We start from the raw sequence: 15,643 nt of genomic DNA, 5'->3' as shown, positions 1-15,643 counted from the left end.
GAAGAACAAAAACGTCCACAGCTGTTATTTAAACATGTAATTAGTGCTTTTAACTAAATGTGAGACAATCAGTAATAGAGCCATGAAGTTGTGACAATGTGAATGAGATCTATTTTTTTAAAAAATGTTTTTTTAAACGTTTCTTGGAAGCAGTAGAATATATACTGAAACCCTTCATCACAGAGATCAGGGCTATAATATAATGAAGCACACAGGACAGGAGAAGACGTGGGATGGTGCACGGTGTTTCATAAAAAATTTTTAGAGAAGGTGATCAGAGGGACATCTGTCCTCTGGGGGAAGGGGAGTAGATCTACAAGCTCCTGAACCCTCTCTGCCTACAAGGTATCAAACATAAATATAAAACTAAATTATATTTACAAAAATTAAAGAAATACTACCTAAAAACTTCAGACCAGCACTGTTCTCTCTTTTACATCATGTGACATAAATGGGTAGACAGCTGACCTCAATCCACAGAACCTCCTTGCGGAGGGAAATGTCTGGGTGGTGTGATGATGGCATAGCCAGCTGCACACCACCTATTCCCTGGCACAGGCAGAATTATGGGGGAACCTGTGAAGGGCACAGCAGGAACATGCCATGTTCCAGTAGTATTGGGCCAGCAGGCTGCTCTAAATTGTGCAAGGACCAGACTGGATCCTGGTTGCCCCCTCATCTATTTGACTTTGTTTTTCCTCTTCAATATCATCCTCTCTCTCTCGTGTGTGTGTTTTACACACACACACACTCTAATCCAACTATTCCACCAACATGCTGGTAAGGAAGAAAGAATGATATACTGTTATTGTATTTCTTTTGAAATACTTGGGAAATGCTAAGATAATATAGTGATGGAGTTCATAGAAGATATAACTAGATGGAGAGACAGAAAGAGAGAAAGCTCAAGGATGTCCACAGCTACAGAAATATTGAAACTTCCGCAAGTATTGTTTTTCTTTCATAAATATTTGTATTAATTTTGATATATAAATACACAAGGCTCTTAAACATACCCAGACAAGATATACATATTTAAATACAGGTAAATCTCATGCACACAGACGTAGATACCCATCAACAGTCTAATCTCCCAGACATGGGTGTAAATCAGGAGTAACTCCACTGAAATCAATGGAACTACATTGGTGTAAAACTGACATGAGATCAGAATATGTCCCAGAGGTTTTCTTTATTTTTTTTTAAATTTTCATCTATTTCTTTCTAGAACTAATTCTCTATCACCACAGCATTTCCTAGAAAAAACACTGGCATTTTAAATGGAAAGCTTGAAGAATTTTACCATTAGGTATCAGGATTTTTCCTTCGTTCTCTGGACTTGTGGATGATTTTAGCATTCTCCTGGTATTACCTGCGGAAATACTTTGATAATATACTTTTGTACTAGAAGAATGACAGCTCCCTGGAAATTCCTTTGCCAGAAACATTTAGACACACAAAAAATAAATATACAACAAAAAGGGAGGAAACATGATGTTCTAATTGATCTGAAGTTAGTGATCTCCCACCAGAGACTGCAAGTTTTGCAGGTGCCTAAAGTCAGATATGGCACATCATATTGTAGACCTATCTTTGAAAGGAGTTGGGTACTTTAATAGATTGAAAAAAATGTTATCAAGTAGCCCCAGGAAAAAAAATGTAAAATCTCCATTGAGTATTCCACATTATGTATAAAATCTAGTTATAAAATAAAAGATGTATAAAAATACCCACTAGAGGCAACCTAAAGAATTCAGAGTTGCAAGGATGACAATTGCAGAATTTTAAAGAGATGTAAGAGGATGCTGGGAGGACAGAGCCCTTTTTTGATGCTTGACTTTTTTTAAGAGGTATGGTACTGAAACTTGCAATAGGTCGGAAAGGTACGTTAGTAGATTGGTCACTGGACTGGGACTCAGACCTGGCTTCAAACCAGTTTAGCTATGGAACTCATGTGTGAGCTACAGCAAGTTAATTATCTAACCTGTGACTCAGTTCCCTACTCTCAGGGGTGTTGTGAGGATACTAGTGTGTTGAGGCCCATGGAAGTATCACCACTTCTTTGTCTACCATCCCCAAGAAGGCTGGACTAGCTAATGGAGGATTTGCAATTTGGTTTTGGGTTTTGAAAATAAAAATGTGAATTTAAGATTAAGTTGATACAAATGTCAGAGGGGTAGCCGTGTTAGTCTGAATCTGTAAAAAGCAACAGAGGGTCCTGTGGCACCTTTGAGACTAACAGAAGTACTGGGAGCATAAGCTTTCGTGGGTAAGAACCTCACTTCTTCAGATGCAAGTCTGAAGTCTTGCATCTGAAGAAGTGAGGTTCTTACCCACGAAAGCTTATGCTCCCAGTACTTCTGTTAGTCTCAAAGGTGCCACAGGACCCTCTGTTGCTTGATACAAATGGTCAGTCTGGAGTGGGAGAGCAAAATAATTGGGGAAAAAGAAGAAACCTTCAGGGATGGGGCAGAAGCAGCTGCTGCCCAGCAGTAGCAAACTCAGTTTAATCCCAGTGGTGTCTTTTTAAAATCAAATTAGTCTCCTGGCAGTTGGTAGCTTGATCCCATTTAGTCCACACAAATATCAAACTATTTTATTTCTAAATAGACAAGTGAAAACTATTATGCAAATCCTACTTATCCTAATGCACAGGCAAATTATCAAATTAGAGTGATAGGATTCGATGCTAATTCATCAATGTGATAGTTCAATTTAAAACATAAAAATACCAAGCTGACAATAGTTTTTGGTCTCCTAGCCAACCATACTCAACTATTGCATATTCCCTTCCTGCAGAAAACCCCTCTGGAGTGAGATGATGTACTCTACTGCTGGAGGAAGGGCAAGTGGTAGCAGTGACCTCGCTCCAGCTGACTGAAAATCAGCTTTGTGAGCACTACATGTTTTATATCCTTTAAACCCTGCTCCCAATTAGCATACTGAGCAGAGCAGGTCTCTACTTGAGACTTCTGCCATGTCTGGGGATTCCTGATTGGGTCTGGGAGAGAAAAGCTGCACCATCATGATGCCCTTGCTCTCATTTCCTGATGCAATTAAATTAGCTTGATGGACCATAGTAAGGCTAATGCAATGTCACAAACTAGCTCTCATAAAGAACACCATATCCAGCAGTTGCCTCAGAAAGGTATGCAACGGGTATTCATATGCATGAATATAGGGACGGCCCTGCTGAATTAACAGAATGTAAGATTATATTCTGTATTTCTAACAAGGAACTCCTTTCTGGATTCTAGCACCATAGGAAATGGCAAGTCCTATAATTTTACACTAGTCCTAAAATCCTAGCCCCATAAAACTGGGCTTCTTCAGCTTTAAGACAAAGTCTGTTGGGATTTGAGCCTTTCACCTTCTTTTCTCTGCAGCAGCAGAAACAGCACAGACTGCTGTTTCACCTTCAACAAAAAAAGATCCATGGAAGATGCCTGATCATGATCAGATAAAGTACAGTAGAAGCAACACTTGGCTCGGATACAGCAATTCTTGTAGGACACAATTTTCTCTGCCAGGCATACAGACATTTGTGGAGGAGAAAAAAAAATTACAAGCAACTTTGGAAGTAAGATGGTGGGCTCTTAAATTCTTTATTTAAAAATCATTCTTGCTTTAATAGAAATATGCTATATGTTTACACCCGTCTTCAGTATGGAAACCAGGTGGAAGTGATACTACTTTTTGTTTAGTTTGGATCATAGTGCATGGGGACAGCAACTCAACAAGGGCTGAAAAAGTTCACAATTTCTATTACATATAAACCCACTGCTTTTCTGCCTTGACTTTAAAGGGAAGCTGCTAGGATAAAACTAATATGTTGTTAATAACAAAAATCCTTATTTATGACACAAATTATATGACAAATTATTAAAAGAAAATAATTGTAAAAATGTCTAATTTGGATGTATGGTCATCGTTCACTTTTGCATTTTACTTGGCTTGGATGATGAAACACTTTCTCACAGACTAGGATAATGTTAAGATGTTTGGGTTCACAACACTGCTAGAGAATGTTTATATGAAAATATTTTTATTCATTTTGCTACATTCTACCACTCTTAATCCCACTGAGTGGTACCTTATTCTGAGAGCAGACTCATTTTATTCAATGGAGCTGCTTTTGCAGTAAATCTTTCTCAAGAGGAGTAAGATAGGCAGAATCTGGACCATAAAATTTTATGAAACTTTTTATTGTTAATATTATTTATTAGTAGTATTGTGGTAGAACTTTGGACTCCCAGTCATGGACTAGGACCCCACTGTTTGTTGTGTCATAAATGTTGGTCTTATACTTTCTTGACAGAGTTCCTTTTAATTGAAAAGAGGCCATAAAAACATGAAATTCATATTTGCAGAAGAAGAAACATGCCAACACACACACACAATCAAGGCTTCTTAACATAATTCTGTGAAACAGAATTGTCATCCACCAATCAACTTTACTGACTATGCTACACAGGGAAAATGATGATGTTAATATTGGTATCTTTAAAATATACTCAAGTATTTTGCCAAACTTATTATGAAAATTTCCAAAAAGGTAGAATATTTTAAAATAAAAATATACTCTATGAACCAAATTTAAATGGTAATTGTTTTGAAAGCACCCTGAACACATAAAATATTTGTCCCTAAGGTGAATGAAGTTTGGAATACTACCTTTCTTTGTGTTAAATGCTCATTCAATCCCGGAAGCTACTCAATAACAGAAAGAGTTACCAAACACAACGTGATTCCTCCCTAGTCAAGCACAGTTGCGGTAAAGCTTTCTTTACTGCAAAGAGAGTAGAGAAAATGTATGTGATGTTGCTTATGCAAATTCATGACTAATACGTCAATATTTTGAGACAAAACATCAAAAGATGGTGCATTGTAAAAGAGAGATCACCCTTGTGTCATGTCTTCTACAAAATAAGCAATAAAGATGTGTTCCTAACATTTGCTTACAATTCTACCTTGAGCCTATAAAAATGAGAACTTGTAGATAAGGAGCTGTACTTGTACTCCACTGAAAATGAAGAGCTGCTGAAGCAATGGCAGTGAAAGGGGGAAATGGTTTATAAGTGTAATAATCTCTAGCATTGTACAAGATCTGGATTGCATATTTGATTAAATATCCAAACTAGAAGAAGATCTAACAACATAAAATCATGTCCTGCCACTTTCCCAAAATCTCATTCCCTATCCCTTAAAAAGAGTTTTGAATTGTGTTTTAGGGTGATTTTTTTCATTAAAAAGCTGACATCTTTGGCAGAAATTTAATGGTCAGGGGGTAGCTCGAATAGGAAGAGTTTTCTTTCCCCAGCAGTCTGGTTTCTCTTTTTTCTTCTATGCTTTACTTGGATCAGTGGGTAAAGGAAGGAATTCTAATGATAAGGAACACACTTTCAGTCCCAGGGTGAAAGAACATAACAGGGAAATTAATTGGGATTCTGTTTTTAGCTGAAATATATCACTGTATATTCATCAGCATTGGGCATGACAGCACATAGGGAAAATCACTCATGTAGATGTGGTTTGTATAATAAAATATCAATCCGTGTCTGCAAAATAAAGTATTTCCTTGAAGGTTCATCTGTCAAACTTCTTTGGCACCCAGAGGTGAGGGGAGAGAATGTAACAGCACTGCAATAGCACCGCTTCATGTGGAAAGATAATAAAATTATGGCACATTGAATGGTGACAGACAGTTAGGATTCTTTTTAGCACTTCACTGAAGTGTACTTGGAGAATCTTAGTTATTTCCATTTTTCTTCTCTCTGGTTTTCCATCTATTATTTGAATAAATATCTATATTTTTGAATATTTTACTTATATATGTTCATTCCTTCCTCATCGTAATTCCATCTAGTTACTAAGTGACAAGGCATGCTGTTGCTATGCTTCCTTTCTGTTAACTTGATGCTGTCATTCGCCGCATGCTGCAGAAAGCCCCAAGTAATCACCAGAGAAAATATTAGCTTTATTTCAAGCACCAGATTTTCCCCACTTTTTTATTACCATGTGACCCTTATTAATATAACCGATTTGTGGTCCCCTAGGAACTTTATTGTTGCTATTATGCTGTAAGCCATGGCTTCTCAGAGTTTCATGGTGACAAAGGGAATGGAATGCAGAACCACCTGTTCTAAAAATAGTCCCCTGTCACTTGAGCTAAGTGAGACTCTTTTAGTTGTTAGCTGTATAGGGAGTATGAACCACAGTATAGCAGTTCTGACTCCATCCAGAAGAGGACAGTAGTACATGTGTACACACAGCTCAAGACCAGTTCATGATAATATCTTAGAATTCAAGTATTTGGATGATTTAATCATAATCCTTAGCTAATTGATGCCATCTCAGCTTATACTCACATGCAGAGCTCAGATGAGACCATTATGATAATTTAATCATAATCTGACCTTCGACATAACACAGGCCATAGAATTTCACACAGTAATTCCTGATCAAACCCATCTGGGCATTAGTATGCAACATTTACATCAATAATACACTAACTTGCATACAGTATAAGAAATTACAAAATATGGCTGTATATTCATTAACGTTTATTCTGAAACAATCACTGATTTCATTTAACTGTACAGATACACTCATACCTCTCTCATATAGATTAATCACACTCCATATTAATGACCAACATTTTTAAAGAAAAGAAACATACTGAGTTATAGAACTGCAGTTAGAAAGAACCCAAATCCAGCAAATATGCACATTTGCTTGTACTCCTGCTGCAATTTAAACATAGATGATATTTTTTAAAGGTGCTTTAAGGGGTTAGACCTGTCAGACAAGATTTTGGTTCAAGCCAATTTTTTCTAGTTGCTTATAAACCCCTTAAAATGGGTGTTCCTAATCCTATTATGAGCATAGACAAGACAGATATGGTTCTAAGTGAACACCTCTGTGACAACAACATTAATTACAGCTAATGGACGCATGTTGAGGCAAGCTTCATCTCCCTCATCCTATGTTGTATTCCCAAGTTTCACACACTGCAAGTTATGCATCTCAGACCAACAGTTAGTTGATAAAAACTTCAAATCTTGCTTTCCTAAGCTCCCTCTCCTGTATTTTTTTAAGCTCTGATAGCAGTTGGTATCAGTAGTCTGATAACTACATCTCCTTCTTTGTGCCCCTCATCCTCTTCCCATGTCATGAGCCACTGTAAGAGTTCTTTCATGATCTAATTGCTCTAGCTTAGCATGGATAGCAATTAATTTTAACAGGAAAAATAGTGAGCCAAAATTCACTGGTGCAGACATAGAGAATTTCCAGTGAGGAAACAAAATATTCTCCTTGCTTCCTTTGAAGTCCAATTCCTGGCATGTTTAATTTAAAATGAATATCCCTCCTGCTGCGTGGATAGTCAGTTTGAAATTTGAAATGAAGTGATGTCAAGCTGCTCTGTGGTAATAAGTGGTAAATTTGCCTCAGCTTCCCTTCAAGAGGTATTTATTTTTGGTCTGGAAACTGTGCAGTTATTTTAAATAGGGCTGTTAGACTAGTGAACCATTAGTAACAGTAAAGATTTTGTTTTTTCTATAGACATGACAGATAGACAGAAACTAATATTGTACCTTTAATTGTGAAGCTATGACAGATTCCTTTCAATTGTTTCTCAGGCTAAAGTATGTTTCCCTGTATGGGGTTATTTACTCTCAGATGTACCCTGTGCTTTATTTACTCATCTTTGGGGGAGATGCTGTACACAGCAGGCATTGCTCCAGATAAGGGTACTAATTATTGGCCACGGTAAAGCAGTCATTTTACAGGGTTTTTAGCAAAGGAGGAGAAGGGTAAGGAGCTATTTCTCAGCTGGGATCTTTTGTTACATTTCTTTGTCCACGTGTTTGTGACATGGTTCACATTCATCTATCAGGCCTTTTACACTTTGCTTATCCTGGCAGTATCTGAGCACCTAAAGTGGATGATTAAAAACAGAAGTAAAGAATGATAGATGCAGGTGTGATAGAGACAGCTCAAAATAATCTTCAAAAAAAAAGTCATCAGCCTTTAGATAGAAGCATTTGCATGTGATATACTTTAAAAAAAAAACCCGCCAGTGAATATTATTCCACATGATAAAATGTGACAGTTCAAAATGCCATCATGTTTGTCACCAGCCTTAATGTTTATACTGGTTTAAAATATATGTATATTAGATCAATGAAAGTAAAAATTTTAGTGTTGAGATTCTATTTGTAGTTTAAAATAATTCTGTTTGAGTAACAGAAAATAAGTGATTTATAGTGCATCACGGATAAATTTCCAAGTATCTGGATAATCTTGGAGTTACCAATTTTCAGAAAGGTTGACTATTCCCGCATCTTTGATAGAGCCACCAGCTAGGACCATTGACCCAACCAGCAAAGGGTATTCATAGGCAAAACAGGAAAACACTCCCACTCCAGCTGGATTGAGGGTAAAGTCTCCATAACCACAGTGCAGTAGCTTAGGAAACCCATTGAAGTCACTAGCAACTGGTGTGATTGTGTGTGGAGCGGGGCTGATTGATCACAGTTTGGCTAGAACCTGAGCTTAGCCTACTATTTGATGTGGCAGGACTAATAACCCTACTATGCACCATATTCTGCCACCCTTACCCACACTGAGTAGCACCTTACTTCTTGAGGAGGACCACTGAAATTAATTGAACTATTCAAGGAGACAGGTACTAAACATGTGAAGGGATGGCAGAATCTAATAAAAAGTGCTGTTTGTCTAAAGAGGATATAGTGCCTATAATAACAAGAAACCAAGATAGCAGTATGTTACAGTAGTTGTGCTAAGACTTTCATAGTAATAGCTACATTGGCTTCTTACATTACAGGATATATATTGTAGACAGAATGTATTGGAGGAAGGGACGGGGGCTGACTCCTGGATCTTGCCATATCTTTTATGGCAAGGTGTATCACACCAGGTGTATCACAGTTACTACTCACAAAGAGCATACAGCCCCTTTGTGCTGGCCCTATGGCACAAAGGGGTCACAAAGCTGCCCTAACTGGACAGATATGCATGGCCCTGGTGTGCACAAATTCCTATTTGATATAGAGCAGGTAGGACCTACCAGCAACATAGGGATTACATTGGGAGTGGGCCATGAAGGGGAAAGTATTGTATGAGAGAACTACTGTGCTCCAATGATCTTTAGCTGGCATAAAAGTCACCTGAAGGCCATTAACTGACCTATATCAGTTCAAGTGCAAGGCTGGCATATAACCACATTTCCTCTCCTTCCCTGACAGCTTGTACACACACAAGGATTGAGCCCTAGATGCTTTGGATTAACAGGTGGTGAATGTGCTGTACCCAAAAAAACATTAAATAGCAACCAGATTCCTTAGCAGATGTCTTCTTTTTGTTTTACCATTAACTTTTCCATTAGTACTATAGCAAAAACCAGGGAAATAACCCGACAGTTGTTAAACCTGGGGGAGGAAGTATGGGTCCTTTCTTCTAAATATTTAGCAGCTACTAGGTGGTGCGAAATTAAAGTGCAGTTCTACTCTGAAAACTGACTGCAGAAATGACACCTTCTCACATAACAGCTCTGCTCCCTCTGTGTATTCAGTCACGGTTACTGACTTTAATGACTAAAATACATTTTTACTTGTTAGCCCTGAGGAACCAACACAGCCCAGAGAGCTGGATTCTATGCCTTCTTACACACCGACAGAATTGTTTACTACCTTCCAAAGTTGAAGACAATGAATTTCACGTGTGCCACTGAAGGCATGATTTGCACGAGAACCTCAAGTAACTGGGTGATAAAACAAGAAAATGAAAAGCCCAGCTTAACGTTTAGATCCCAGGTAATCAATGAGACACAAGAAACATGAAACCTTACAATGTCATTTTTCCAAACAGAGTACAACACATTTTAATGCTTTTATGAAGTTTAAAGATGGTTTATAACACTGATAACCCCAAAACTAGTACCAGGGATTTGTATGGCAAAGCATACTCTGTAATGTCCAAAACCGATTCTCAAATCATCCTCCACAAAGATTCTTGGACATGTGGACACATGGTCACTATATATGAAAAAAGTCCACAGTTCAATCGCACTGCCATAGAATCTTTCTATCTGCATGAGTGGTCAGGATATATTATCCCAAATATGCCATTTCCAGGACCACATATAGTGGCATTGGTTCAGCGATGATGCAGAGGGAAGAGTGACACCTACTGAATCACTAACATCACTTTCCACAGTACCCAAGTTTTCTTGGGAGGTTTTTCATTCAAGTACAGACTAGACCAGCTCCTGGTTAGCTTATGACATTTGACACAACAGCTGAAGGTGGGATGGCTGAAGGTGGGATGGGGTACTGAGTTTAGAGGGAGAATGAGAGAAGCTTGACTGCTTAACTAATAGGCATTGGGCAAAAGAGAGAAATTCTAGGAAAGTGAGATATAACACTGTCACTATTGAGTGACTGGTTTGTTCAGTACAGTATAAACACCAAAGAGATTAAAGATAATCACTTTCGATTGTGCAAAGAAACACTGATGTGATGACAGAAACAATGAGACATATACAGCATAGTATGGTTAATTACAAAGGCTGCAACTTTATTTTAAACTATTAAACAACTGGATTAACAACCCCAAACTATCTAGCAGGGTTGTTCCTGTGTGGACCTCAACTGGCACTAATGGCCACAGGTATCATAAACTTGAGAATGGTTATGAAGGCCATGTCCTCTTGGAACTTCAGGTCAGCACTAGGCACCTAACTTGAAGTCAGGTACCCTACCCACTCCTTTCCTCTACACAGGAGAGATGAGATAAGGGGAAGATATAAAATGCGTGAGACAGACACCTCCAGTCACTCTGCACTGCTGTTGTGCCCAGGTTCAAAGCCCAGGCAGCCCACCAAGTTACAGGGACCATTTTTAACCCACCAATCATACTGGAACCTTGCAACGTTGTAATATAATTAATGCCAATCAACATGGGTTTATGGAAAATAAATCCTGTCAATCTTTTTTTGATTAGATTACAAGTTTGGTTGATAAAGGTGTTGATGTAATATACTTAGACTTCTCTAAGGCGTTCAACTTGGTACCGCATGACATTTTGATTAAAAAAAAAACTAAAAAGATGCAAAATTAACATAGCACACATTAAATGCATTAAAAGCTGGGTAATGATAGGACTCTAAATTTAATTGTAAACAGAAAATCATCATCAAATGGGTGTGTTTCTAGTAAGGACCTACAGGGATTGGTTCTTGGCCCTACGCTATTTAACATTTATCAATGACCTGGAAGAAAACATAAAATATCACCGATAAAGTTTGCAGATGATACAAAAATTGGGGGAGTGGTAAATAATGAATAGGACAGGTGACTGTTACAGAGCCATCAGGATTGCTTGGTAAGCTGAGCACAAAATAACAATATGCGTTTTAATGTGGCCAAATATGAGTTTATACATCTAGGAACAAAGAATGTAGGCCATAATTACAATAAGGGAGAGACTATCCTGGGAATCAGTGACTCTGGAAAACAGTTGAGGATTGTGGTGGATTATCACCTGAACATGAGCTCCCAGTGCAACGCTCTGGCCAAAAATGGATCTTTGGGTATATAACAGAAGAATATCAAGTAAGAGTAGGGAGGTTATATTACCTCTGTATTTGGTACTGGTGTGACCGCTGCTGGAATATTGTGTCCAGTTCTGGCATCTAGAATACAAGAAGGATGTTGATAAATTGGAGAAGGTTCAGAGGAGAGCCATGAAAATGATTAAAGGATTAAAAAACATGCCTTATAGTGACTGAGCTACTTGAGTCAATCTATTTAGCTTAATAAAGAGAAGGTTAAAAGGTGACTTGATAACAGTCAGTACCTACATGGGGAACAAACATTTAATAATGGGGTTTTCAATCTAGCGGAGAAAGGTATGACATGATCCAATAGCTGGAAGTTGAAGCTAGACAAATTCAAACTGGAAATAAGGTTTAAATTTTTAATAGTGAGAATAATTACCCACTGAAATAACTTATTAAGGGTCATGGTGGAGTCTCAATCACTAACAATTTTTAAATCAAGATGGGATGTTTTTCTAAAAGATCTGCTCTAGGAATTGTTTTGGGGAAGCTGTATGGTCTGTGTTACACAGGAAGCCAGATTAGATTATCACAATTGTCCCTACTGACCTTGAAATCTATGACTCTACGAAAGTTGTGATGATTGTAATTTAAAACACCCAAAACTAGAACTCTAGGATGCCAGATGGATGGTGGAAACAATTTTGCCATATGGAAAGAATCCTTCAAGACTGCAAAACTGGCAATGAGCCTTGCCCCGGCATCACCAAAGATCCAGCATATTAAATTAAGGATGGGAAGAATCAGCTGAAACAGGAAGCCCAAAAGGGCTACTTGCCTAGGCAGCATACAGTAGCAACCTCTCTCATCCCCAGCTTCTCCAGGCAGGAGCCAATCACCAGTACCATTACCACCCCCCACTGCCCAAAGGCATCTGTGGTGGGAGAGACAGGCTCCAGTGCCTGGCTGCAGCATGTGACATCCTTCCTCCCCCCACAAACATGCCTGTATTGCAACATAAGGAAGGGGAAGAGGGGAGGCAATAGAAAGAAGCAGCCCCCCAGCAATTTGGGTGTGGGGAGAAGCATGTGGAGCACTGCCCTAACTGCTCCTGGTTGATATCTTATTCCTCCCCCCCTACTCCCCAATGGTGTCTCCACTATTCCTGGCTCCACTTGCTAGTGAGATGAGCATTTTTTCCCTTGGTAAGATCTTTTGTTTCCCAGAGTACTTAGATACTAGGCTGATGGAGATGCGGAGTGGGGGGGTCATGTGTACAGATAGTGCTCAAGAACCCACATCATGCCACCCTCTTTAAGCATGAAATCAGCCAACACCCTTCAAAGCCGGCCATTGCTGCTCCTTAAACAGGTGAAATGAACCACAGTTCAGCAATGTTAAATTACCTCCTTTCTCCAGAGCCTACATGACCTGTCAACAGATTCCAGGCCCAGTGGAAAAAAGGAGAAAGGGACTGAGAAGTAAACCTATGTTTCACATGTGCTAATGCAGAGCAAGACCAGTAACAAACTGTGCAAGGCAGAAAAGCAATTACTGTATATGTTTCAGAATAAATGAGATGCCATTGTGAATTATGAAACTCATGAAGGCTAGTGACTTTAAATCAGAGTTGTTCTTCCTCTTCAAGCCACAATTCATTCAATTACAAGCATTTAAAATTAAAATTCCACAAGAACTCAGTTATTTACTGTGAAAGGAGATTATCACAAAAATGAAATTTCACAGATGTTGATAAAAATCATCATCATCATCATTTTCCACAAGGAAAACATGGCTTGGATCCTTAAGACCAGTCCCTGTGTACACAGCTTTAAGCCACTCAACTGTAAGAAGTAGATTTTAATGGAGATTTGGGCCAGATTCTCAGCCGGAGTAAATCAAATTCAGTGGAATGATACTAAGGATCTGTCCCTTTCATTTTAGGGATTTTTTCCCCCAATTGTTTATTGCCAAAAGGAGGCAAAAGGAATCTGGGTTCATATCCACTTCTGGGACTAACTTTTCCAAAAATGTCCAAATTTTCCAGAGACTATCACTATTACTTTATTGCTTAAGCAAGTTATACCTCTTTGGACAGGATTCCTAATTCCAATTTATACCTTCTTTTCACATATCCTTAATAGAGTCATTACTAGAGAGCTTTACATCCTGTGCATCTTGCCTTATGGAAAACTATAAATGAAAATGGCACAAAGACTAGGCCTCATGTCTCAACCCAGGGGAAAAATATGAACCTGTCTACATTTCAAAAAAAAAATCATTATTAAGTCTGGAATAGCAAGAAAATATCTTTGAATATCTGATATGTACTGACTTACAAGAGTCAATCTATTCTCTTTGCCTACTTCCTAAACAGGTAAATTATATAAAGAAAGCATCCAGATCAAAATCCCAAAGGGAAATCTTATCTTGTTTAAGACATAATGAATTCAGTCTTCAGAGACCATGAAGTCTAGGGGTTTTTAAGCTCTGTGATGTTGGCTGAATAATTCTCTAAAAAAATGTGTATGTAGGTGAACTCCCTGTGATTTAGTTTCTTTCCTGTTATGAAATATAAGGTTGCTAACCTCTTGAGCAAGATATAGTGAAGCCAGGGAACATCAGGTTTGTATAAACATGGTTTCCCACTTGTACCTTCCTTTAAGTATTATTGATATTTGATAAAACAACTCAGAAATTGTATAACACAGCTTTCTCTCCCAGTTGTATTTACAGACTAGTGGAGTGAAGTGTTAAAAAAAATAAAATGAAACACTTTGCCAATACATTATGTGCTAAATACACCATCTACCAAAAACCTTATGCTGAAGCAAACTGACATACTTATTTTAAAGTAAAGGTAGGCAGAAATTATTTGGGTCAAATTAAACAAGGGGATTTTTAAGAAGCAGATCAACTACATTTACTTTAATTTTGTAAACTTAATTTAAATTAGAGCATTAGTTAAGTTGTAAAGTAATTATGTTCTTAATTTGATTACTCAATGTTTTCAAAAATTTAAAATGTTTTAAATTTAGGAAATAAAATCTGGCAATGTGGTCCAGTGGTTAGGGTTCTGGATTAATAATTGTCCATTAACTTGCTGTGCAACCATGGGCAAAGCCTATAATCTCACTGTCTACCTCACTTTCTTCATCTGTAAAATGGAGTTCATTGTGCTTACCATCCACTTTTATAAAGTGCTTTGAGATATACTGATAAAGAGATCTGTAAAAGTGATTGTTATTGTTAGATGAACATTGAAATGCCAGTCATTGATTTCAAAAATAGCAGGTGGGACGGTCTCCTTGATTTCGGGACAAGGTTAAAATTACCAAACAAGACACTTGGATTTGAACCATCAGAAATGATCTCCCATGGCCAAAGAAGCAATAGACAGAAGCACTACAAAGGTGGTATTCTCAGATCCAATGGAAAAGATGAGCCTCAAGTTGCTCATGTGGCCAATCAGGAGTGGCATTAATAGTCTAAGCATATAGGTCTGATCCAATGCCAATTGAAGCCTATGGAATGACTCCCACTGACTCCAGTGGGCCTTGGATTGGGCCTTGTAAGAGGACGCAATAAGGCCTAGTGAAACTGCAGATATAGTTCCCTCTAGGCTCTCTGTCAAAAAGTTCCAGATTTCACAACCTAGACTATTCTTTCTCCTTGACTTGAAAGCATTCCTAGTCTAAGACTATGAGGATTCATAACAAACACATCTGTATGAAGTTGGGGAAATCAGTGCTGTAGGAGGAGGAGGGTATGTGAACAAATATAGAGACTCAACAAAAAGCAACTAGGAACATTTGCAGGATCCCACAAACACCTGCTACATTTTTATGTACTGCATGTATTTTAGATGAGAATGGTAAGATAAGCATTTTGATAAGATGTTAGGAAAGTATCTTAACAGTATATGTGATCTGACAACAGACTGCCTACTATGGTAATTGAAGCTGTATCATTACAGGTGTTCAAAAACAGGCCTGATAGACATCTAGAGGGATCTGGGTGGGTGGTGGAAAATTGTGTGTGATGCAACCAGTGGAACTGAAT

The 15,643-nt window shown here is 38.1% G+C and overlaps 1 protein-coding gene across 1 annotated transcript in view; it reads right to left on the bottom strand.

Annotated features, from left to right (window-relative positions):
* The window catches only part of COMMD10 (COMM domain containing 10), a 231,110-nt gene that overhangs the window by 14,268 nt on the left and 201,199 nt on the right, over positions 1–15,643 (bottom strand). The window contains exon 6 of the mRNA XM_065550350.1: positions 11,661–11,716. Within this exon, the coding sequence (XP_065406422.1) occupies positions 11,661–11,716 (56 nt within the window). The remainder of the gene's footprint in view (positions 1–11,660; positions 11,717–15,643) is intronic.

The sequence above is a fragment of the Chrysemys picta genome, chromosome 6, assembly GCF_011386835.1.
Source record: "Chrysemys picta bellii isolate R12L10 chromosome 6, ASM1138683v2, whole genome shotgun sequence".
NCBI classification, from domain to species: Eukaryota; Metazoa; Chordata; order Testudines; family Emydidae; genus Chrysemys; species Chrysemys picta.
The sequence above is the reverse complement of the archived record's forward strand: the minus strand, read 5'-3'. Positions and strand labels throughout refer to the sequence as shown.